This window comes from Perissodus microlepis, chromosome 16 (assembly GCF_051167445.1).
Source record: "Perissodus microlepis isolate ML-2025 ecotype Zambia chromosome 16, ASM5116744v1, whole genome shotgun sequence".
Taxonomy (NCBI): domain Eukaryota; kingdom Metazoa; phylum Chordata; class Actinopteri; order Cichliformes; family Cichlidae; genus Perissodus; species Perissodus microlepis.
In genome coordinates this window covers 22,950,365-22,975,291 of record NC_140476.1, presented here as the reverse complement: position 1 = coordinate 22,975,291, position 24,927 = coordinate 22,950,365, and the positions used below count along the sequence as shown (strand labels likewise).

At 39.4% G+C, this 24,927-nt stretch overlaps 1 protein-coding gene across 1 annotated transcript in view; it reads left to right on the top strand.

Annotated features, from left to right (window-relative positions):
• The first annotated feature begins 1,592 nt into the window (after positions 1-1,592).
• Positions 1,593-24,927, top strand: part of fgf14 (fibroblast growth factor 14) — a 108,702-nt gene continuing 85,367 nt past the window's right edge. Inside the window, exon 1 of the mRNA XM_084908962.1 lies at positions 1,593-2,504. Within this exon, the coding sequence (XP_084765088.1) occupies positions 2,297-2,504 (208 nt within the window). The 5' untranslated portion in view covers positions 1,593-2,296. The remainder of the gene's footprint in view (positions 2,505-24,927) is intronic.

The window sequence follows — 24,927 nt, the reverse complement described above, 5'->3', positions numbered from 1 at the left end:
ATGTTTTGTTAGCATAAATTCCCTAAATTAATGCATGTGCCACTTATCTGAGGCGGTGGACTGGATCTACACGCAAGGACACCTGATAAGTGTGTCTCTACAGTAAATGTGTGTCAGCTGTAGTTGAAAAATTGAAAGTCACCTAAATATGAAATTCTCACAGTTAAGTTTTAAACAAGGATTTAGCAGATTTGCAATGTCAAGAACGTCACTCAGGAAACATTTTGTTTCGAAGTGGCCCACATCCCCGAGGAACCAGTTATCACAGACAACTGACAAGACCCGGGCGCCACAAAACTAGGCCATTAAAGTGGATTAATGCTGTAATTTAGAGGTGAACACACAACTTGCATAACATAAAAGGGCACAATTTTAAAATACATAGGTATTTATTTTGAAAATGGAGGGATCAGTGAAGTGATTTAATGTGAAACATACCCCATATAAGCAAGAACTCACTATTCACCCCAGATTTATAAAATGAAAAACAAAAAATAGATCAAATACATGGAATAAGTGGTTCAGGTTTGATCTCAAATGAGTCACATACTCCTGTTGGTTCAATCACCCCGGTGCCTCCCTCCCCCATTTTCTTGTACTATAGTGACTCTGGTCTGTGTAACACCTGGGAATGGAGTCAGTGCTGTACTGAGCGACTAATGGCTCCTCTTCCAAACACTAACTTCTGCCATTTGTGCTGAGAGAGAATAATGCTGACAGACTGAAGAGTTATTAAGCGATCTGAAGTATGGAAAACACATTTAACAAAAGACGATCAAACAACAAATGCACCAGTGGTTCCAAATCAAATTTAAAATATCTTGAGGCTGGGCTGAAATGATAAACTCGCAAGTGTTCGTGCACATACATGTCCTCTATCTCCAGAACCCCTGCTTGGTAAGGGCAAGGATAATGAACAATATCTCCTTCTCCTTTTGTCTGTGATGGAAAATCTATAAATCCTTAGAGATCAGCCATGAGGCAGTGGTAACAGTCGCTCCAAGCAACACTAACTGGGCCTCTGTCCTCGGGGATGAAGCACCAAAACAGAGCAAGTAAATGTGATTAAAAAAAAAATCCCCTCATATACAATTTTGCCTTGACATTTCTGTCACTTCTTTTGGTATCTTTTGCAATCGTGGCTTCTGTTGCACGTCTTTCCCCTCCTCCTCAGTTCAGTGTCTTAATAGGGGATCTGTTGCTTCACTGAGCTTCAAATGCTTAGATGACGTGAAACAGGTGCACACGAGTGTCTACCGACCTATCCAAATGAGTACTGAACATCTGCGACTTTACAGCTATTAAGCACAATTTCTCATTTAACACCATATAGGTGCACAGAGCTGCAGCAGCTTGAGGAAGTGAAGGCAAAGAAATGATTTGTTTGGAAGAAACCGCACAGAGGTAACGGACAGAAATGCTTTTCACCAGACTTTTTCACCTGCGACACACACACACATGCACTCATGTAATAAATAAATAAATAGAAATATTGTAATATCCTGCAACAGCCTGGGACAACAGTCTCTGCCGGATCAAAATTTTTTCCAAGCATCACCGATATGACGGCGCACAAACCACGTGTTTACGTAATGGAAAGCCAATCTTTCACTTTAACCCCTCCTACTCGTCTATTTCTAACAAGAGGGTCCGACGCCAAAGAAAAATGATGCAAATGTTCTTATACAGGCGCACCGTACTTTTGGAGATGCCAGTGGCGTTGTGCTGAAACGGCTTGAGGAGAACACCCCACAAAGGGAGCAAACGCACACTCCAGGAATCACGGACACACACACACCAAGAACCCTGGCTTTAATAGAAACGTTGCAGCGTGGGGGCTCAAAGAAATGAAAACTGGGGTTGGTGCTGTCTGACCTCGCCAGGAAAGCAGGTTTGCAGGGGAAACGAACTGGACTTGATCCGGCAATGTGGTGTCTTGTTGGGGCTATCATTGCAGCAGTCTGTCCATAGGATGCATCCTCCCTTGGCTTTTGATGCTGTGCAGATCCACCCTCCTCTCCTCAGAGTGATGAACTAATAGGCAATGATTTTCTCCTCGGAAATCCACCGTGGTTTACTGTTTGCACGTTAGTTGTGTGTTTGTTTACTGGCGACCCGTCTCCTCCCGGTGCGACACATGCAATTTCCAGAGTATATTTTCTATTGTCGACTAGTTGAGGAGGCATTCTTTACACGCCAGAAGAAGAAAACACACCATTAGCACGAAGTGTGACAGACAGTGAATATTTTGTCACGTGAATGAAAGCGCACAGGACTTGGATATACCTATTTTTTTATGATACAATTGGTAGCCTTGCTCGGGAGAACTGATCCAATTGTGTTATTATGCAACCGCAAGGATCTCATCTATATCTGGGTGTTTAAGACACGGGATTGCTCTTCGCCCAAATCAATGTGGTTTCTTTGGAACATTTTCAGCAAAGGAACGCATATGCTGCAGTGTCTTTGTGGCAAGAGTCTTAAGAAAAACAAGAATCCAAGTGGTAAGCTCATCACCATTTATGCCTACTCCTCCGTTTCTCAGCGAACCGGCTTTATGCGTGCTTGTGTGCAGAGAGTTGAGTGTCTGCGTAATTCTGTTAATTTGGTCGTAACGATGATAGATCTGCAATCACATTTATGCAGCGAGTGGATCATGCAGAGGCTCCTGAAGGAGGGGAGGGGGGGGACAACTTATTCTGTGCTGCTACTACATCGGCGAGCTCAGGTCTTTTTTTTAGGAGGGGGGCACAGCACAGAGACACACAAAGCCCCCCCCGCTGCATCACCACGGCACCATGATCTTCTAACTTTTTAAATAACGCTTGCTCCCCCCCCCCACCTCTCTCTCTCTCACTCTCAGACACACACAGGGGCTCGATGGTATTTCAGAGGATCACATCCACGCACAGTTATTTATTTATTATTTCTTTTTTCTTTCTTTCTTTTTTTCTGGACAACGTGATTCCCCCCTAACCAGATTATTCCATCCTCGGGTTGACTGCAGCAGTGCCCCCCCCCCCCCCCCCCACTCCTCTGCATCACCACTTCTCTATTAAATGAGCTATACTCGCTGTGTTTTCAGCGAAACAGCCGGAGGAGACAGACTATTCTTTTATGTCTGTCACTCTACTGATGCAGACCAATACTCATCATGCGGGCCCTGCGAAAGCGTGATTTTTACACGAGCACCTGAGTTGCTCTTATGTTGACGAAGCCAGGCAGCTGAGATGCCAGTAGGGCATGTAGAAAAGGGACTGGGATCCGCTGCACCGAAGCAAATCCTGCACTTGAGCAGTCGACATCGTTTCGATTTAGATTGTGCACTTTTTTCTGGTACAAAAAAAAATAAATAAATAAAAAAATCAGTGCGTAAGCCCTGAATTTAGGATCACAGTAACATCATATATATTTTTATATATCCTGCCAAAACAAATATAACAACGCAGAGGGCCAGTGTACCAGGAATGCTTATTTCAACAGGCTGTTGTAAAGCCCCAGGTAGACAGCATGTAGTGCGGGCTACTTGTTACCTCATGAAGCGGGTAGATGGGCTGAGTAGCAGCACAGTTTTTCGACACTGCAACTGCAGTATAGTAGATCATCACCATACTTTAGTGGGACAATCGCGCTTTGCAGACACTGCAGGAGTGATAACAAGACACTGTCTACTATCAATTACCAAGAAGAAGAAGTTATATTTTACAGCATTATGTCTCCACAAACCTAGCCAAGGTTTGTGTTGGTATAGCTCAAGATAGGGTGAAAACACAGTTAGCCTCAGTTTGTGCCTTCAGTTTGGCAATACGCATTTTTCTCATAGGCCCAGCTACAACAGCTAATTTGGAGGCATTACAAGATTTGCCAAAATATGTCAAAAATATAATAATAATAAACATCTTTGGAACTATTTTCTCATGCTACAAACTCCAAGCAGGAAAGTAGGATAAATTCTTGCTGTATTTATGTTGTTCTGAAATATAAATATTTGTTAATGCATGTACGCCATCCATTTATTTTATGTTATACTGCATTATAATTGTTCTTACTCACATTTTTCCTGGCAAGCAGGAAGATTATGTCATCACCGGCCATAGGCATAACCTGGGTATTTCCCCCCCCCCCCAAAACAAGGCAGAGTGTGACACTCTAAGTGGCTTTTACTTTGAAAAGATTTCTCTAAGCAATACTCATCTTCCATATTTCAGTATAAACAGTTGTTCTTGCATTAGAGGGAAGCTGTACAATATAAAGCCCTTTATAGTCAGTTAAAAATTTCTGGTGCTGATTAGACTCTAACTTATCTCTTCAGAGGTGCAGCATTTTCTACTAGTAGTTCGTGCTACATTTTAAATATGACAAATCAAAAGAACAAATTCTGCACCTCACTCATTTGTAAACACTGGTTCAGTTCTGCCCCTGGTTCCCATCTTCTCTTTTAGTTTAAGGAAAGGAGTTGTAACTTGGAAAGACTTTTAAAAAATATGTTTTTTCGTAGTTAATGGAGTAGACATTTATTTTTCGTCCTCTAAGTGCTGTTATACAACCTCTGCATTTGAGTTTTGCTACTATCTACTTTTGATTAAATTAGAAAAAATAAGCTGTAACAAAGAGGTAAGACTTTAAAAAAAGAACAACCAATAAACAGCAAATATATACAACAATGTCTCAGTAGAATTGTATGTGTATATATATAACTCTTACTAGCAAAAAATTACTAGCATAAAGGCTATACATTTTTTTTATGTTCCTATTCCTTGCTGATCATATTAAAAGCATAATATTGCGTTACAGTGGGCTCTGGAGTGATAACTGACTTTGGTCAGTAAAAAAGCCACTGCGAGACAGTAAGTTGTGTTTAATGCAATTCATCCAGTCAATCAAAGCTAAGACTTTGCCCTGACCACAAAATGGTCAGGACATGTGCTACAGCAAGTGATAGGGCCAGTAGTTTACTGGGAAATGAAGTAATGAAGCACGCTGACTGTGTCAGTGGGGTGTAGCTGCTCATTGAATCCGCACTGCCAGGCAAATCACACAACTGACTTGTTTCAACTCCAAAAGTGTTTTAGAAATCCTCACACAAGTTGTTTAAGTGCCATTGTGATAGTGGGACAGCGAGTCCTCTGCGTGGCCCTGTGTCAGCAAAGTGTTTCCTAAACTGTTCGCCAGGCCTGAGCTGCAAAGGCCTAGACTTAGTGCTACAGCTCTTTGGTTGTACTTTTAGTAACACAGCAGAATTGAGAGAACCGAGAAAGACCAAACTAAACAGACTGTATCACTATAGCTGCAGTTTTTGTTACCGTATAAACACCAGTCTTATAATTCACGGATTGTATTCAGTTTCTCTTTGCGCGCGCACACACACACACACACACACACACACACACACACACACACACACACACACACACACACACACACACACACACACACACACACACACACAGGCTTAGTGACTGTACAGGACCAATTCATCTGGAGAGGTTTAAAGCAGAGTATGGATGGCACTTGATTTTATTCTAGCGTGGGTTAATAGTTCCCTATTAAAGGCAACATTTATTTTCTGTCACTGGGTGTGTGATAGCACAAAGTTACATGTGTGGAGAACTTGTCTTTAGGCCCTTGTAATTATGTACTAACTGGTTGTGAGCCCATTCACATAGGGTCTTCCCTTTTAAAAAATCTTTGAGTTCTGTGTGCATCCTCATTTTCCTTCACATTATCAAATTAAATTGCCCCTAAGCCTATAGGTCAGTGGCTTTGTATTCATTGGTCAGCTGTACTGATGTGCATGGATACATATGGAGTATTTCTTGAAGTAGACCACATTCTTTAGTGTTGAAAGAAGATGAGAGGAATCCAGTGCCTGGTTCTCTAAAGCATCTCCTCTCTTCACAGTGGTCCAGATCAGGTTATGATAAAATAGTGCGGTTCTGCATTCTGATGTAAGTGAAGGGTTGGGTTAAAGCTCCATAACACAACAGGATGAGTCACTTCCTTGTTGGATATGGCAGTTTGCCATCATGTAAAGCTACGCGTCCACTTTTAGCCCTTTTGCAAAACTGCCTTCGGGTAAAGTCACCAAGATTTTATACTCAGTGACCTGTTAACATTCTTCCAGTTGTGTCTCTGTTTTCCAGCAAGATTGTTGTTTCATGTGGTGGCTTGTCCTTAGGGTTGGTGGTCTGGTACAACTGCTACTGTGGATCTACTCTTAATGTTCACTCTTGTGTAACAGTACGGGTACATGTCTGTGAGTGAATGTACTTCATTAAGTAAATTAAAAGTGATGAAGCAGCTTAGTGGAAAGGATGTAGATATAGGACGTTTAACCCTGAGGCTTAAGTGGCAGTGACGGCTCTATAAATGCCCACACAGATGTCATTATAAAAGTTTGAGTGTCACTGAATGATGCACACATGATAAACGGTTTAATGAGGGTATTTGTAGTGTAGAGGGAAAAGGTCTGTCATATGAACTGCGACAATCAATAAAGGCAGATATGCGAGTGGCGCTTTTTGACATATCTTGGGCTGAAATGATTGAAATGTAGACGGTAAATAGGCGGGTTGTTGAAAGAGCAGAATTGCTCTGGGTGTGTGAAGTCAGTGGGTGGCTTCTTCAAAGTGGCACAGTGGCTCACTGACAGCAGAGTGAAAGTACAGGTGAGGTCACATGACACCCAGGCCTCCAGGTGATGTTGGCTCATAGCATGTGAAGTGAAACTTTTCTCTGTTATCTGTGACATAGTCAGAAAGCTGGACCTAAGACTGATAAAAAAAATCTTATGTACTTCTTTCTTTCTTTAATTTAAAATTGAATTACTATAACAAAATAATTTTCCTGCAGAGATTGTTAAACTTCTGGTTCTTTTCTATGATCTAAGATTATATTTATGAGCCAACCACGCTGACTATTAGAAGACTACAACCTTGTAGAGGTGCTTCGAACTGAGAAACGCAATTCTTTGGATGCTAGGAGCAATTTATTTGAAAATAAAAAAAGCTTCTTTATTCACAAGAAGTGGCTACGCATGTTTGATTTTTACAGATTTTACACCAGATGCCCTTCCTGACAAAACTCCAAAAGGATTGTTTCTCCTCGAGTATGGAAGCAGGGATCTTCTGCCTGTTAGGAAAATGTGTAAACCACTACACTATGGAGCCACTAGCAATATATAAAGCAGGACTTTGCAAATTCTACATTTATGTGCCAATAAATTCTACCTGACAGCATCGTGAGTAGGCCTTTAATACCTTTTAAGATCAAGCGCTACCTCTGTATCAGCATCTTGAATGATAAAGTGGATTTCCTGTGAATGTATTGTCTGTCATGTTACAATAAGTTTATGAGTCTGTCTGTGAAACCCATACAAATGCAACTATACACTGTTGTTGTTACTGTCTGCTGTTCGTTTGGTGTCAGTTTCTGGTGTCGGTGTCTCTTTTGCATGCAGTTCTTATCTCAGAGCAATTTATTGAAAAAAATGTACTGTTTCCCCCCAAAAATCAAATTTTTTTGAGAATTTAAAAAGAGGGTCGATAATTATTTGTACAGTTCAAAGATACTTGTTCCATTTGTCTTACGTACTTGCGCTAGTTTAATTTGTGGTAACTAGGAAAATGCAGTGTAATTAAAGGGGACGGGCAAGATTCAAAGACAGACTCCTACAATTAGAGTAACAGCAGGGCTGGCTAAAAATAACTTCCTCCAACCACCGTTCCACGTTGCTAGGTTTCATACAGAAACATTTCAGTAAGTTTGTAAATGGCTAAACTGCAGTAGTTACACACACACACACCCTGAAAGATCACAGCAAAGATGTAAAAAAACAGGATTTACAGTTAAATATGTATCGCTTTTCGAATAACATTCACACTGTTAAACTGACAGCATTTACTAAATCTTTTAAACTGTGAATCACATTGATGAAACCTTTGTTTCTAAAAATATCTCAAGAGCATACATGTCCTTAGAATGGAAGTGAATATGCATAATAAACGTGTTTTGTTATTATTTGATAAAACCATTTGGATTCTTGGAGATTCTTGGTCAAGGACTGTTTTTCTCTTCATGACAGAACTCTGTGATTACTGCCATGCTTTGTTGTCATTTAGAAAGAGACGTGAAATTAGGTGTTGCTGCAGTTAATATGTCAAAGATCAACAAGACAGCTTTTTTCACTTTCATCTGCTCGGGCAATGGCACGATCAGTTTCCCCTGTGAATTAATTTGGGTTCCGTCTCTCTTGGTTTTCAAGAATGTGACCTGCAGAGGTGATAAGAATCAAGTTCCTGGCTACTATTCTACCTCCCTCTGTGTGCAATGAAGTTTACAGAGAAATCTCACGAGTGGGAAAATATATAAATCTATATATGGTGTTTCTATACAGACAAAGACAGAAACACAACAAGAAGAGAAGTGTTAGCTTCATGTTAATGTCTGTAAGGAAAAAAAAAATTAAATGAATGAAATAAAATATATCATGTTTACCATTTACATCTAGTTAATAGTGTATTAGCGTGAATTTGTATATAATTCTATTCTATTCTATTTATATAGCCCCAATTCACAACAACAGTTGACTCAAAGCACTTTATTTTTTTAGAGAAAACCTCAACAATCAGACGACCCCCTATAAGCAAGCATTTGGCAACTGTGGTAAGGAAAAACTCCTTTTGAGAGGAAGAAACCTCCGGCAGAACCAAGCTCAGGGAGGGATCTGCTAAACCACTTTATTCAGCGCTCAACTTAAAACATATACTGTTTTTAAGGATGGATCAAATATCAAATACCCTGTGAAAGTATTGCTTATAGGAATACACTCATAGATACACTATGGAAAAAAACTACTGAGGCACACCTCTTAATCTTTCAAATCATGTGTTTTCAGTTTCATTGTTACAGGTGTATAAAAGCAAGAACCTAGCCATCCAGACTGGCTTTACAAATATTTGTAAAGAGAATGGGTCATTCTACAGAGTTCATTGAATTCAAATGCGGTGCAACCCTGGCGATTTGTCACTTTCCTCCTAGATAGTCCACCATCCACTGTAAGTTGTGTTATTGCAGAGTGGCAGTGTATAGGGTGTGCCACTGCAAGGACAACATGGAAAAGCCAGGAATATTATGGTACAAAAATAAGTTAATTAAATGTAATTTATGTTGGGAAAATAAATGAGTATTTGCTGATGCCATCCTGCTTATTCGTCCAATGTCATAGGTTTCCTTTTATTGTATTGTAAATTGTTAAAAAAAAACTTCTGCTAAGGGGCATGCTATAAAAATGCAGCGTTTTCCTAGCATTATATTACAAAAAATACCTCCTCACCACTAAACAGCAAACTAAGAAAGCTAGTCGTTAGCAACTAGCTAACTAGCTAGCTAACTAGCAGCTAGAAAGAAGGATATTTCCTTGAGGAATTAGTGGAGATCAACCCAGAGATACAAATATATGAGCAAAGTGAGGATAGCAGTAGCATTTTAGATCTTGTGTTTGACGTTACCTGCCTGATCTTTAAATTTAAGTTGACAAAAATGATCCATTGTCTGTCAGCTAATCAGCTAATGTCTGTTAAATATCTCACACTCATTTTTAGATTAGATAATATCACAATGGAATTATTACTCCTTTTTTTTAATATAGGCAAAGCATGAGATGGTTTTGTGTCTAGCTAATAGTATTAGGCTTTGCTTTCTGTACCTTGCATTTTAAGCCATTAGAGGTAATATTGCCCTTTTTGAATAAATCTGCTTTAAAAGGTTATATCTGTCTTTTGTAAACGGTCTAGTGCTTCTTTCATTTTCAAATAAACATCCCAAGAGTCAAGAGAGTCAACTGTATAAAGCACAATGAATATTTAAATGCAAAATAAATATCCTCAGGATGGGTTGCAGGTAAAATGCGAGCGAGAAGTGACGATTAGTTGATTGCTTTGTAATCTGAGTCATAGATACAGTTAGCTACCTGTGGTGTGAAATGTTGCTGTGAGGAATATGTGGCTAAATGTGAATTACAGTTTGATTACCATGGATGATGTCAGTTAAGCAAAATTAGACAGCTTTGTGATAAAGTGTTCTGCTTTTTTTTTTTTTTATCAGGCTGTCAACATGCAATATAAATAAGCATAACCAACACAATGACAACAAGAAAAGATGACTGGAAACAAATGCTCACAATCATTTCCCAATTCCTTTTCCCACACTTTCTGACAGAAACTACACTGTCACTCTTTTGAGGTATTTATGATACAGAGTGGTGAAATTGTCAGTTGTGCATGTGTACTGACATGGAGTTGTCAGATTTGAAGAAATAACTTTAGAGAGTGTAAGAAATTGTTCCTCAGTTGTCACTTTTATGAACTTCTTTATTTTCAATCAGTTTGTTTTTGAGTCCCTTGAAGTCATTGAAATTTCTGTTTAGGTTATCAGTAATAACATAGGCTGGCAATAGTAGCAATCACAAGAGACCCATTAAATGAAATTAGAGTATAATTACTTTATGATGAGTCATGACAGTACCATATATGGATGACAAATGGCACTTTCCAAACAAAAAAAGACACCGTGCTCACTTTGTTAGATGATATTGCCTGCAGAGGTTGCATGACTTCATCTATTATTTTAAAACCTCAAACCGAGCATCTTGGTATTGCCGTCTTATTGTTGTTGCTTAGCAAGCTGCATCTGTAAATTTATTGATATACTAAACTGGGTGAAAACTTTGATTAATGAAAAATGACTGAAAACAAAATGTTTTCACTGGGGAAACTGAACAGGTCTAGAGACCAGTTAGTGACCACCTGGAAACCATTGTTAATAAACAACAAATGCATGTTCCCTGATCAGTTGCGAGTGGCTGCTTCAGGTCTCTGCCAGTTGCTATGAAATCAGTTGCTAAAGACCAATTCAATCAGGCCTATGAACTGGTCTGTGACACATGGCGACTGGTCGCTATGGAATATATGTGTAAATTCCACAACCAGTTGCAAGTGGTTGCTGGAGGTTTCTGACAGTTGCTGCAATGAAATCGACAGATTCTGACCTGTCTGCAAACACTAGCAAACTACTCTCTGAGGGGTAGTGAGAGTGAGTGAAAAGTGTGAAGCAATGCCCCTTTTGAGATGTTTAGGTTACGGTGATGAGGCAGACAGTGATCTCCACCAACAACTCTTCCAACTTCCAGCAACCACTTGCTAACTTGACGGGGAATACATATTTTTTCTTTGCAACTGCTGGTTCTTACTAACAGGTCTTTAGACCAGTGTGACCGAGGCCTTAGATACTGCTGAAGCCAGAATAAGACAAAGCGGCACCCATGAGTTCCTCAGAGTGACCGAGCCCCCACTATTGCATGACATCAACCCACAATTTCAAAACATGAGTAAAAAAAAATACCTCACAAAAGGGAAAACTGGAGTAAAAGAATTTTCTTTTGCACCAGGATGGTAGCATCTGTTTTTGAGTTTCCTAACACAAGAGCCTTTTTAATTGAAGTCAATTTAAAAATTACAGGAAGTCTGCTTTGAGTAACATTTTTTGAGCTAATTAAGCTAATGTGAGCTTCACGTTGATTGAAAACCCTGTCTCCTGCTGATTTATGAATGTCTGCTCTAGTGAGCTTGATAAAACCTGAATACTAAAAGAAACCTTGAGTGTTCACTTGGCAGTTACAGATATCCTCCTAAAACACTAAAAGCTGCATGTTTATGGGAAAAATGTCAAAGTCTTTACTTGATGAGCCATACTAATATATAGAAATGTCATTTTTCTGGTACTAAAGCATGAATCTAGGTAGTACTTAGACTTCCCCATCTGCTTTTAACTGGTTAACCCCAAAACTAATGTAATTAGTCAAAGATATGCCTGTGGCTTTGGAGGTAAGCTAGATTAGTTAGCTGAATTTTGCACCTTTGCTCTTGTATGCTTTGTTTTGGCAGCCTGAGAAAAGATACTGTCTTTACTGATGCCTGCCATGTCTAATCACGATGCCTAAGAGCTGACTGGAAAATTCACCATGAGGGGTTTAATGTATTCAGTGTAAAAACAAAAAAGAAAAATGGTTCTGTTTTTTAATGGAGTGGTATAATTTAATATCCTACACGAAAGACCCGTCTGCATGTTTGTAGAGCAAGAAAACCTCTCTGCACACACATAAAGGGCTTCTGGCTGCTTCTTGGCCCTGTCACTGCACCTTTCGGAGGTAACCTTAAACTGTAAATGCTTTTCAGCATCCATCACATATGACAATGATCCTGTTTGAAATTTAAAGACACAGCTTCAAGTTTACATATCTTAAGATTACCATGTAAAAGATTCATTTCAAGGACTTTTCAGTTTCTCTCGCCTCAGTGTTTAATGGTTTTGTAGAGGACGTGTGCAGTCCTGAAATAGCTTTCTCAAGAATACCAGAACATTGAAATACATGCCGCAATCATTGGTATAACAGGACGCCATGGATGTGAACTAAGATTTATGTTATGTCCCTAGTGTATGTCAGACAAACTTGGAAACCTGCTCCCTGCTTACATTTCCGACAGGATATGGGGTGTCTGTGTCAATCATTTGCTTTAACTTTGTGAAACCACAGATTTGAATTGGAGAAAAATGAGAGTGAAGCAATAGGGGCATTGTTACTCCTATTTCTAAATGATACTGCATCTCACCCCTCCCTACGCTGGCTTTTTACTCCATCTTCCAGTGAGGTCGTTCATAATAACAGATTTCACAGCTGAACTCGTTTGGAGAGACCACAACCCCTCTCTAACAAAAATGAAAGCAAGGTCTGTCCCTTTCTCAAGTACATGACACATCTCAACACTCGCTGCTTGCATGATCCCAGATTATTGGGCATGTGATAGGCTGATATCTGTCTTTCGCGAGGCTGCTGAGCTTTTTGTCTGTGATGATGCACTGCACTCTGATAGTGAGAAAGAGAGATGGAGAGCAGTTGAGAGTTAGACAATGAAATTATTGATTTGTGGGATCAGAAGTTTGAACGGTTTTACAGCAGAGCTGACACGGATGCAAAATGACTTTTGAAATTTGCCGTCATTATAAAAATGTATTGTGAAGTGTTGGAAATACTCTGGGTACAATCGATGTGGAGTGGAGGAGGAGAACAGTTTTAACAGGTGTGTGGAGGGCTTTTGTCTTTGAGCTCAGCATTTGCATCAATACCTGTGGCAGCATAATGTAGTCGGGACAGTCAACAGGTGAAAACATCTGAATAATCTGCACTGATTCAATGCTTTTACAACCAATTCACCATGTCCATGCGCCATGAAGAGTTATTTCCATGTTGTCTTTAAACACTATTACAAGAGCTTCTCTGTATTCATTGACACTCACACCAACTGAACTCTTAAATAACTCACTCACCCACTGACATTTGGTCTTTAGAGTGAAAGCTGACATGATTACAGTGGAGATGTATTTAATGAGAGTATGTAATGTTTCCTGAAAGGAACCCCAGAGAGCTATAATTTCAGTCTTATATGTCAACACAACACATTGGAGCCATCTACAAAGATACGATTGTCTAAATAAGAGGTCCTAAATGGTCACCAGAGGGGGAAAAAGCTCTGCTGTAAAGACAGGGTCTATTGATTAAAGCACACGAGAAAAAGAGCAGATCAGTTTAGACTAATTGTCTCTCACGTTTCACTGTAAAATTGGATAAATTGGCTTTGATTAATATAAATGATGAAAAACTGAACCCTTTAAAAATACACTGAAATTATGTCTTTGATGGATGAATGAATGAATGAATGATACAATAGCATACAGAACATGAACAGTGACCAGGAGTCATTAATTGCAAAGATTTGAGTCTGTGTTGATATCACTCTGTGAGCACAAATAGGAATACAGGCATTCCAGAGTTATCCTGACTAAATTTTCCTCAGTGGGATGGGACAGAAAGGTTTTCCCTAAATGATGAACAAGGATACTGATGCTAGAATAATTCAGGCGTGAAGAATTACTTCATGCTTGATTGGACTTGATTGAAATACAAAATAAAAGATGTGGGAAAAAAATACTAAGGCAAATGAAATATATCCAAGAAACAACAAACAGGCACAGTTTGCTGTTTGCTTCGCTGACAGACACGCTGCATTGAATTATGGGAATCAAAACAAAACAACAGGGGTACAAGAGTACAATAAGAAAAGATTTGGCTTCACTTTTATTTTTAGTAATATGCTAACATAATCTGATGATGCCCTCCTGTTTTTCCTGAAAACCAGCAGCAGCTGAGGGGTTAAAGGCTGTGCGAAGTGAGTCCATTTATTAGTAGTAATTTTGTTTCTAGGCCATCATCTAGGAGCGGGAAAGGATACAGTCATATTAGCATGTTGCTGATGCTGTACAGCAAGAAGGTTGGGTCATGTTCCCTGTGGCTCTTATGACAGAAATGTAGCATCTTCAACCTTTATCAAACACGCCAGACTCAACATGCTGAGGTGCATGATGTGCGTTTGTGTTACTGAACCACCATTTGTGTTATTACAAATCATACAACCAAAGGCACACGGCTTAAGTGATGGCTCGCTGTTGTTCTGGGCTACAGCAATGAGGACTGTTGGAGAGAAACACAGAGCCAGTTCAGCTGGGCCTGCTTCTTTCCTGTGCTGAAAGTACATTTTACTGATTTGATTATGATTGATTGCTGATATGATTTCATGACTCACTGCTGGCCTGTAGCTCATTTATTACTGTTGCCCATCATCTGACTGTGGTCTTTACTTAGCAGGATGCACTTACGTCTCTCTCTCTCTCTGTCATTATCTCTGTTGCAACAGTGTGTTTTCAGTGTACGGTGAATTTGTAATTGCGAAAAGCTCTTTATAAGGCAGCTGATGTGGTGGTTACCTCACAGCAAGAAGGTCACGATCTGCTGGCTCGGGCCCCTCTGTGTGGAGTTTGCATGTTCTGCATGCCTGTGTGGATTCTCTTTGGTTTCTCTGATTTCCTTTGCCATCTAAAGGCATGCATGATAACCCCCTGTCACACAAAGGCCTAGATACTGGCATCCACAGGTCACTAGGGTAAAATGTGTACTACTTTACTATATGACAAATGGTTGATGGAGGTTAGTGGTAGTCATTAGATGAAAACAGGTATGTGATGCTGCACTGAAAATGCTCTTTTGATCGCTTTGGCTACTAGTAAATTGCTGTGGTCACCTGTAGTTTGCAAACAAGATTGCAACATGTCTGCAAACACTCACACAAACTACTCAACAAACAATTTGAAATGTTCAAATACTTTGAAAGTGAATGTTCTCCATTTCTGGTGTACATCATCAAACATTTTTTGTAGACAATTCAAGACTATGGTAGAAATCACAAAGAGGCTTTTGGTGCAACTCGTCCTTTGTGACCAGTTTTACTTAGCAACTGCCATCAACCTCCATTAAATACTAACTGGTTAAAGATTTGCACACTTTTCCCTAGTGACACAGGATTGCCAGGGGGGTTGTTGACCTACATGACAGAGACGATAGGTTAATTAGTGATTCTAATTTGACCATAGGTGTGTATCTTGGTGTTAGCCCTGCCATAAAGTGATAACCTGTCCACTCTCACCCAGTGGAAGCTTAGATAGGGCTCCAGTATGGTTCTGTGTTGGTTGTAGCTGTTTACTGCCTGTGGGCTACTCTTGCTTATGCCGTTGTTGGTCATTGCCAGACAAAATAGAGCAAAGTTATAACATACTAAGAAATGGCATGGATCGTGGTGTTAAAAACAATGAAAAGAGTCAGCTGCTCATGTTTTCTTGCTGGTTTTCTTCCTGGCTGTAACCTGCTCTGACATACTGTGTTTTGCTTCTTCCATGGCTATGGTAGTTTTTTCCCCCCCTGACTAAACATAGAGTTTTGTTTTGGAGTGTGTCATTCTTGATACTTACAGTTTATTTTGGTAGACAACTCGGGGACCTATTCCTTTCAGGCTTCACTGTGCTTCTACTTCTGCCAGGTTTCGCTCAGTAGCCAGATTGTGGTCACTCAGTTTTTCAGCCGTTTCTGGTGTCTCGTGGTGCCCAGATAACTGCCTACTCTGTATTGTCTGTTCAAAGTTCAAAGTGCAGGTTTTGTCATAGCTGTTAAACGTTTTCTCTTTGAACAGAATTCAGTTTGTCCAGATTTTGAGAAGTCTTTGTCCATGGTGTGCAATGTTTGCTATAATTTGGGGACCCTTAATTATGATTTCTCGCTCTTTCACTGTGTCCGTTGATGGACAAGGGTTTCACGATTTTCCAACAAAATAGTGTAATGTTGCAATGATTTCATCTGGAGGTGATTTATTACCACCTGTTTAATTCTTCAACATTCTGGCCACAGCAAAGAAAACTACTGTTTTTTTAATAAAGGAATAATTGCCATGGTTTGAATCATGCTGCGAGCAAAGACTTTTTGGCACTTTACTGTTTACCACTCAGTAATCATCTCATCTGGCCTGAAAGTACCTGCTTGGCTAGACTTTCTAAAGCCTCCAAGTAGAGTCCAGCAGGGTTGCAAGAGTCTTTTTTCCCCTCTCTGACCAAATGAATTACAATACACTTAAAGGTTGTTATAAATTTTTGGTTCAGCATGTTGCCTACTCCGGTTTGAAGAGGTATTTATTATAATGGAAATATTAAAAAGTTTGACTTGGCTAAGCTTTTTCCAGTTCACAATGCCGGGTAATTAACTGTTGTTCTCAGTGCCCATTTCGGAGAAACTGAGCCTCATGACCAGCTGGTTGAGGGGACTTTTCTCTATCTTCTTGTTGATATAGAGCTTTTTAACAGTAGGAGTTTGGGCTTGCTGGCTTTAATTTGTTCATGGAATTTGATTAAAATGAAGCTGGCCTAATTAGGCGATCATCCATTGTTTGTTGTATTTCTTTGTACTCAGACGATGTCCTTAGAAATTCTAGTGTGCAGTGTTTAGCTGGGTTTCATGCATGTTTTCACAAGCATATAAAAGTTCTCCTGGGTTTTGAGTCTTTTGGGAAAGGCACCTAACAAAAATGCCATTTTTCCTTTCTCTTCTATCATTGAGTCTTCTTGTCTTTACCAGTTTCACACACACGTGTACGTTCCACATTCATCCATCACTCCTCTCCCTCAGCACAAGGGTCTGTTCCTGGCAGTGCTGGAGGTTGTGTGGTGGCTGTGGTATGCTGTGTAGATTTTTGCTGCAGTGCAGTAGGCAGTATTGTACTGCTGCTACTTTCTCTCTCCTGCTCTTCTGCTCTCTCTCTAGCTCTCTCTCTCTCTATTTGTTTTTGTGTACATAGTTTGGGAGCAATGTTACACTTCCGAGCACTTTCCCCGCAATTTTTAAAATGAAATCTATAAAAAATAAAAATAAAAATAAGCACACACACAAAATCAAAGGCATGCAAGCAAGCAAACAAAAAACAAAACAAAATGGCATTTGCTTCAAAGCTTCCATCATATTTATCGTAAATAAGACCTTTTTTCTGGACACTTACATAGGTTTGCCAACATTTTTATGATGGAAGTTCTTATTCTAGGTATCATTTCCACCTCTTTCACATCCCTGTCTCGAAGTTCACTTCCCACAGTTTTAGGTGGGTCCCCCCTGTGGCTGTTGTCCTTTATTCAGACACAAAGCGAGAAAGGGAGAGAGAGCGAGAGATGATGACAGTGACTAAGTAACCTGTTTGTGGCGGTGAGTGCACGGCTCTTTGCACAGAAAGGCCAGTTGTTTTCTGTTATACACACTAGGCTAGAGACAGGGAAGCACTCAGATTCAGTATGTCAGATAGCAGAAGTGGAAACACACAAAGAAAATATAGCCAAGCTTGGCAGCCATACAACTTTTGTTTTGTTTCTGTGGACGTGAACATTTTTTGTTTGGTGACTCAGTGATAGGTCTTGCTTTCTGTCACATGCAGTAGAGACTGTGTCACCAACACCATTTAGCCATGACATGACGGCGCTAGGCATTTCTGGTTACCTAAGAAGGTGTCAGCGCTATCTGTGGGATATGGCTATCTGCATGTTGGAAGGTTCTGGTGGGAAGATGTTGGCAGGGTCTTTATGAGTGGGTGACAGGCAAGATATGCACGTGTGTATATGTGTGAGAAGGTGGCCATGCTTATGTGACTGGGTTAAAAGGTTGTGCCAAGCACTGGACTACATCAGGAGGAGTGTGAGAACCCGAGCAACAGTTCAAGGCATACATCTTTATTTCAAATGTTATGACATTTATTGCTAAAATACAGTGAGAAAAAAAAATCAAGTTAGCTGGCCTTTGGAGCAATGGAGGCAACATCTTTTGCTAAGATTGTGGAGCAGCATGTTCGCAAGGCACTAAAGGCTGAAGCAGTGCATGGTGAGTCCAAGCATGGAGGCTGGTGATGCGGGATGAGAATGTTGACATAGTGACACAAGTATTGCACAGGTATGCCTTTTTCCTGTAATGGATTGGTAATGTCAGGGATGGAGCAGTTCCTTTAATCCACAACCAGTTTCTTTAATGGGACATAGTAAAGTAAACTCAGCACTGACATGAGTATCCTGATTGGCAGTATGACTGACGTAAATAGTTTTCTTGTTTAATATGTGAACTGTTATCAATGCAGACTCCTTCTACATTAATAAAACTAATCACTGCATTGCAGATGATCAAACCTGAAGGTCACACGTTGTAGTTTCTGTGTGCTTGAGAGTTTGTTTGCATGTTCACTCTCTGGACTCTTTTTATACAGCACCATGCCAAAGAGGAGGAGGTAATTTCATTATATGTATATATATATATGTATATATATATATGTATATATATATATATATATATATATATATATATATATATATATATATATATGTATATATATATATATGTATATATGTATATATATATATGTATATATATATATATATATATATATATATATATATATATATATATATATATATATGTATATATATATATATGTATATATGTATATATATATATGTATATATATATATATATACATATATATGTATATATATGTGTATGTGTATATATATATATATGTACACTGCTTCTGGAGATTATTTCGTATTATTGGTCTTGCATAAAATATAAAGCATTTTCAAGGCCAAGTAAGGAAGCCAAGTACAGTGATGCATGGCTGTGGATCTACAGCACGCCAAATTTGACCCTGTCTTCCCTTCCCTTCCCTTTCTCTTCTCTTCTCTTCTCTTCTCTTCTCTTCTCTTCTCTTCTCTTCTCTTCTCTTCTCTTCTCTTCTCTTCTCTTCTCTTCTCTTCTCTTCTCTTGAGCAGAGGAAAGTGAATGTTGTCTGTCAGCTGTGTTCTCACGTGTTTATACACAGGAATGACTGACACACAGGAATATGCACAGCGGGCTTACTGAAAACCTTATCATGTCTGCAGTAATGCTGCAGCATCTCTCCTATCATTCAGTCACAGAACTGCTCCTTAATAACAGCTTTGACAGACCTGCTTTTGCAGCAGCAGAGTCACGATCCATATGTTCCAAGGCCAAACTTCATATTGCTCTATTGTGATGTTCTCAGTAGGAGAATCTTGCTGATGTCTCCTCATGTTTGCTTTTAGAAGAGCAAGGTAATAAATGCTGAAAGACACTGCATTGTGTGTTTTAGTGGCTTAGGAGTGAACAAAATACTGCACTTAAAAGATTGACAGAAAGTCTCCAGAAGTGATGCTTCTGCTTTTTAGGTGAGGTGCTGGGCATCAATCTTCTCTTCTAAACACTTGCTTTGTTCCTAGATACTGTTTTAGCAAAGTGTTGAGAAATGCTGGATCATTCACTCATCAGCTAAAGGTAGGACAGTCTGTGTGAAGGCACACATGGTCTGCTGCAGACCTCAGGGACACATAGTTGTTCCTATTATACTACTTTCTAGTTTGCTCAGAGTCCACGCAGAGGAAACCTGCACAGTTGGTGCCTTTGTCGTGTAGTGGCTAAGCGGGAAAGTCACATAACAGCAAAACGTTGTGAGGGTATGCTTATATGCGCGCCAAGCCTCTCCAATTTTATACACAATATGCGGTAAAATACACAATTTCTTATATAGTAAACAATGTATTTTTCAGCACAGTCCCTTTGTGATGTGAGGTAACATTAAGCTGAGATAAATCTGTAGAAGTTGTTCTAAGCTTTCTGTATTTCCTTCTGCATTGCCATTTGCATGCCCTTCTCATAGCTTTCATGCTCTCTTGCCTCTCTGCGAGCCCTCTCCTCATATTCCCTTTGCTCCTCAATGTGGACAGCTTCTCTGTCCATGCTGGCAAAAAGCCTGTGTAGATTCTGTGAAGTCTGCTCATATCTGTACTGCTTTTTCTTCTTCTTTGGCAGAGGAGCACAAGGAGATTCTGGTTAAAACGGACAACAAACAACAGGTTACTGTTACTGTACTTGAGTCCTTAATCGTAACAGGAAGCTTTAAATCGCTCCTGTTTTTGTTTTCAGCTATTGCAGAGCCGCAGACTGAACTTATACTAAAAGTGTGGTTATTAAAATGAGCGTAAATAACTTGAAATGAATATCGATAAACCCTTTCCCCAGTATTAACATTCATTTTAACGTTGGCAAAAAAGCTGTCACCAAAATAATGACATTCACGTGCATGTGTTACCTGCTCCTCTGGGACCACAAAGTGCTCATTGATCCTGATTCCAGCACATCAAGCATCCCCTTTGTCCAGGTTAGAGAAGTTTCTTTTGTTTTCCAAGTTTGGCTCCAAACATCTTAGCAAAGCAACAGGTTTTGTTGATTTCTTTCTTCTTTCTGTCTTCTGTTACCATTTTCCCTTTTTCCTGTAGTGGCCTTTTACACTGAGATATTTTTGGAGATCAATCAGGCCACAGATAACTTGGATCTACAGCTTGATTTCACAGTTTTGTTTGTTTTTGTTTTTTTTCTCACCATCACATTGATCTGCTTTAAGATCTTGATCTTGGTGCAAACTAGTTTCCTGACATTTTTCTTTACCACATTTGAATGTTGAAAACAAGGAGAAAAAATTCCTCATTGCAGACAGATACTGAGTCTCAGGTTGAACAGTGTCTCTTCCTTGGGATCCCATGTCAGCATGTTGCAGCTGTTGACTATCCCATAGTATAAGTGTAGAAATCCCATCTGTTGGTCTGATGTTTGTGCCAGATTCCCCTATTTCATGACTGGATATGTATTTTAAAGACAATTTAAAACTAGATGGTGATATAATAATAGAGATTGATCATATATTAGATCGTATAATAGAGACCCCAGATTGTTTGTGACAGATAGAGGTTCTATATGTATATTTATATAAGCTCTGTATGAATGTGTGTGAATGGGAAAGTGTTTTAAGTAGTCATGCTAGACTAGAGTATCCTATGAATATCAGTCTGTGCAGTTAAATACAACAAACAGCAGAAATAAAATAGACAATGTAGATTCTCATTAGAGGAGTAGTAATAATTATTGAACTGAATACTTACAGTGATTAAGATTTGTGTTCATAAATTAAAATTTGAATCCTGCACAGTTTCAGTATATTTTACGGGGGCGTAATTAATATTTTTCTCTGCTGCATCATTAACTGTTTTGCATTGTGTTTTACATGATAGCGTCCAAACCTCTCCATGCGAGGAGAGTCAAAATGTAGGAGTGTTTTATAACTGTGTACACCGAGCAATGAGAGAGTGAGAGAAGGAAAATATGTGGTCAAGGTTTTTCACTGTAAGTCAAGCAATACAAAAGTGACAAACTTTAGCTCAAGAAGCTCTTGTAGCTCCTTCATCTTTATCATTTATTAAAGAATTGACAGATTTATGATTCATGTGATCAGTCTTAATATTTTAGGGGAAGCAGCTGCCTAAGACAGTGTAGGTTTGGATACAATTTTAGGAAGCGTTATCATTTTCCTACCCAATTTTAAACCAGTCGGTGGACTTGATAAAACATTTTTCATATGTACTTGTGTGAGTCACGCTGTTTTGTTGAAGTTGGAAGTCAAGGATGAACCTAGAACCTCTTGCACTTTAAAATGGAGCCTCAGTTCTTTCCTTTAAGTCATGTGAACCACAGCTGTCAAAATGTCAGAGCTATTGCCTTAAGGATACATTCTTCTTAGTTGTGAATTTTAAAAATTAAAGATTTTAAAGTTATTTTCAGGCATTTCTGCTATTTTTCTTTAACAGGGATGGAGGAAAAAAGGGCAAAAAATGAAAGAGTGGCAGCGGGGGAATGGCATTTAGCAAATGGTCTCCGGCTGGGATTGCACTGCTCAGGGCATATGTGGTGGGACTCCACTGCTCAGGGCATATGCGTCCATGTGGTATGCATCCTACCCACTCCACTTTCCGGTCTCCCTTGATGTTGTTGTTTTTCAGTTAGAAACAGAGTTGTTGACCATGAGTGGTGGCCACTCATCCATAAGTGGACCACCAATGGCCCACATCATCAAATGCTCTCATATCATGATCATCTTGTGCAAGCCAATCTGATATGAATGGTATTAACCTGCAATACTCATCATCTACACTGAGAATATGTAATGTCTAAGTAGAAAAAATGTTCACTACTACTCTAATTATTTTGATCTCTTAAAAAATAGAGATCCACTGTAATGTATTTAAAACAGGGAAAAAACTTTTCTCTTTTCCCTCTCTTTTCCAAAAATCTTGGAAGTCCAGAGTTAATAAATAATACTGAAAAAAATTAAGAACAATTAATAAACCTGGACAGATTCATCAGTCTCGCCGGCTGATCCATTTCATCTGTTTTGGTACACATAAAAGTGACAACAGGTGCACTGGAGAAGCAACAAGACAGCCTTCCAAAAGAGAATGGTTTTGCTGGTGGCGGCCACAGACCATTTTGCAGTTCTAGTATGATGGACCAACATTACCAGCGCCCTACAAAGTGACCCCAAGTGGGCTAAACGTACTACTTATGTGCTTGTTTCCAATAAAACTGTGAGAATGAGGCATAAGAGCACTTCTTCCAATAGTGGAACCTGCACTCATAGCCCAGCACCAGCAGCTCAACTTGTATTTAACCAGTGAACACCAGAACTGGCAGCTCTGCAACCGGTGCCCCGTTCTCCTTACAGATGAAAGCAGGTTCACATTGAGTACATGTGACAAGTGTGAAATATGCTGGCGACACCATGCTGGATGTTATGCTGCTTGCAACATCATCCAGCATGACTGGTTTGGCAGTGGGTCAGCGGTGTCCTTGGGAGGCACATTCCTGCAGGGTGACAGAGATCCCAGTGTGCTTGCCAACATTATCATCACTGCGGCTAGATACCAGGATGAAATCCTCAGACCCATTTTTTTAATCCTTATGCTGGTGAAGTGGGCCTGGGTTCCTCCTGGTGCAGGACAATGACCGACCTCATGGAGCCAGAGTGTATAAACAGTTCCTAGGCAACAAAGGCATTGACACCACTGACAGTCCTTTATAGTCCTCAGACCTGAATCCAACTGAGAACTTCTGAAATGTGTTCCCAACTCGATGCTACTAAGTAGCATGGCATGTGGGAGCGATACACACACAAATCAGATCAACCTGTGATTTCAACTTTCAACTTTGTTTTTTTTAGTGTGATTTTTAAATCCTTTGCTTGAAGGATTGATAATTTTGCTTTCCGCTGACCGTTGTTATGCCATTTTGATTTTTGAATTACGCAATGTATCTATGTAAAGACTCTCTACTCGATTAGTTCATTCATCATCAACTGATGTGCGATTTAATGGTTCCATTCCTTTTTTTTTTGAGCAGCGTATTGCCCATTATGTGCAATTATTTTCATTATGTCCATGCATTTGATGAAAAACTTGAACTATCCTTCATTCCTAGCATTTCTCTTTTATCGCGGTGCTGAATAATTTGTGTTATAGAAAGAAACAAAATATAATCCTCGTGCGATACATCTTTAGGGTGGCAAACACTGAAGCATTCACAGTAAGAGGTCTTCTAGATATGCTGATTCAAAAAATTATCTCATGTTGAATATTTAATTCAAGGAATAATGCATAATGCACTAACACTAAATCGAGATTAAAGGATAATGATGCCTAATGTAACGTAACCCTTGTGTTAAGGGTAAAATAACAGAGAGGCAATTAGCCTTAGTCTGTACATCAAGGGAAACAGAAACAGATAAAGGGGGTAAGAGACAGGTGTTAAGTTTTCCCAAGAAAGACAGAGGAGGCCCCTTTTTTATGTGCACATGATAATAGAAAAATGAAGAGACAGACTGCAGCTAAAATCAAATGGTAAATTGAAAGAGACAGAGGTCATTAATGAGAAACAAAGCAAAAACTTTTTTGTTAAACTGTCTGCAAAACTCCTTGTGGTCACTGCTTTGTTTCTGGTGGAAAGCTAGAGGTGTGTTTCAGCTGTTGTTGTGGACAAAACCGTGGTCACCTGTGTGCTTTTCAAAAACCATTTACAAATAAGTTGAGAGTCCTTCTAAATCACTGGCGTAAAACAAAACAGTGATGGATACACCGGAGATGGAAGCATTCACTTGTGAAATGTCATAGAAAATGGCCTGTTCTGCAAATAAATGAACACAGGCAGATTGAGAACAGAGCGTTGTTTTAGAAATGCAGTAACACAGAAACTTTCTGAGTAAGAGCTTTGTTTCTTCTTACTTTAATCTTCAATTTCAATGAGGACTTAGCCCCCCCCCCCCACACACACACACACATAGTAGTCGGATGTAAACTGTAAATCCTTATCGTTTCTGACAAGCTCAGACAGCAGTCGTTTTGTGTCAACACAGGTGTGTTTAAAAAGCTGATCAAAAAAGAAACAGCGTTATATCAGAGCACATATTAGACATATAAGACTCTATTTCTTTTATTTATGTTTAGAAAATAAACTTAGTTGACAAATCCCATCTATAACCCATTTTATTACATGTAAACACACTAACA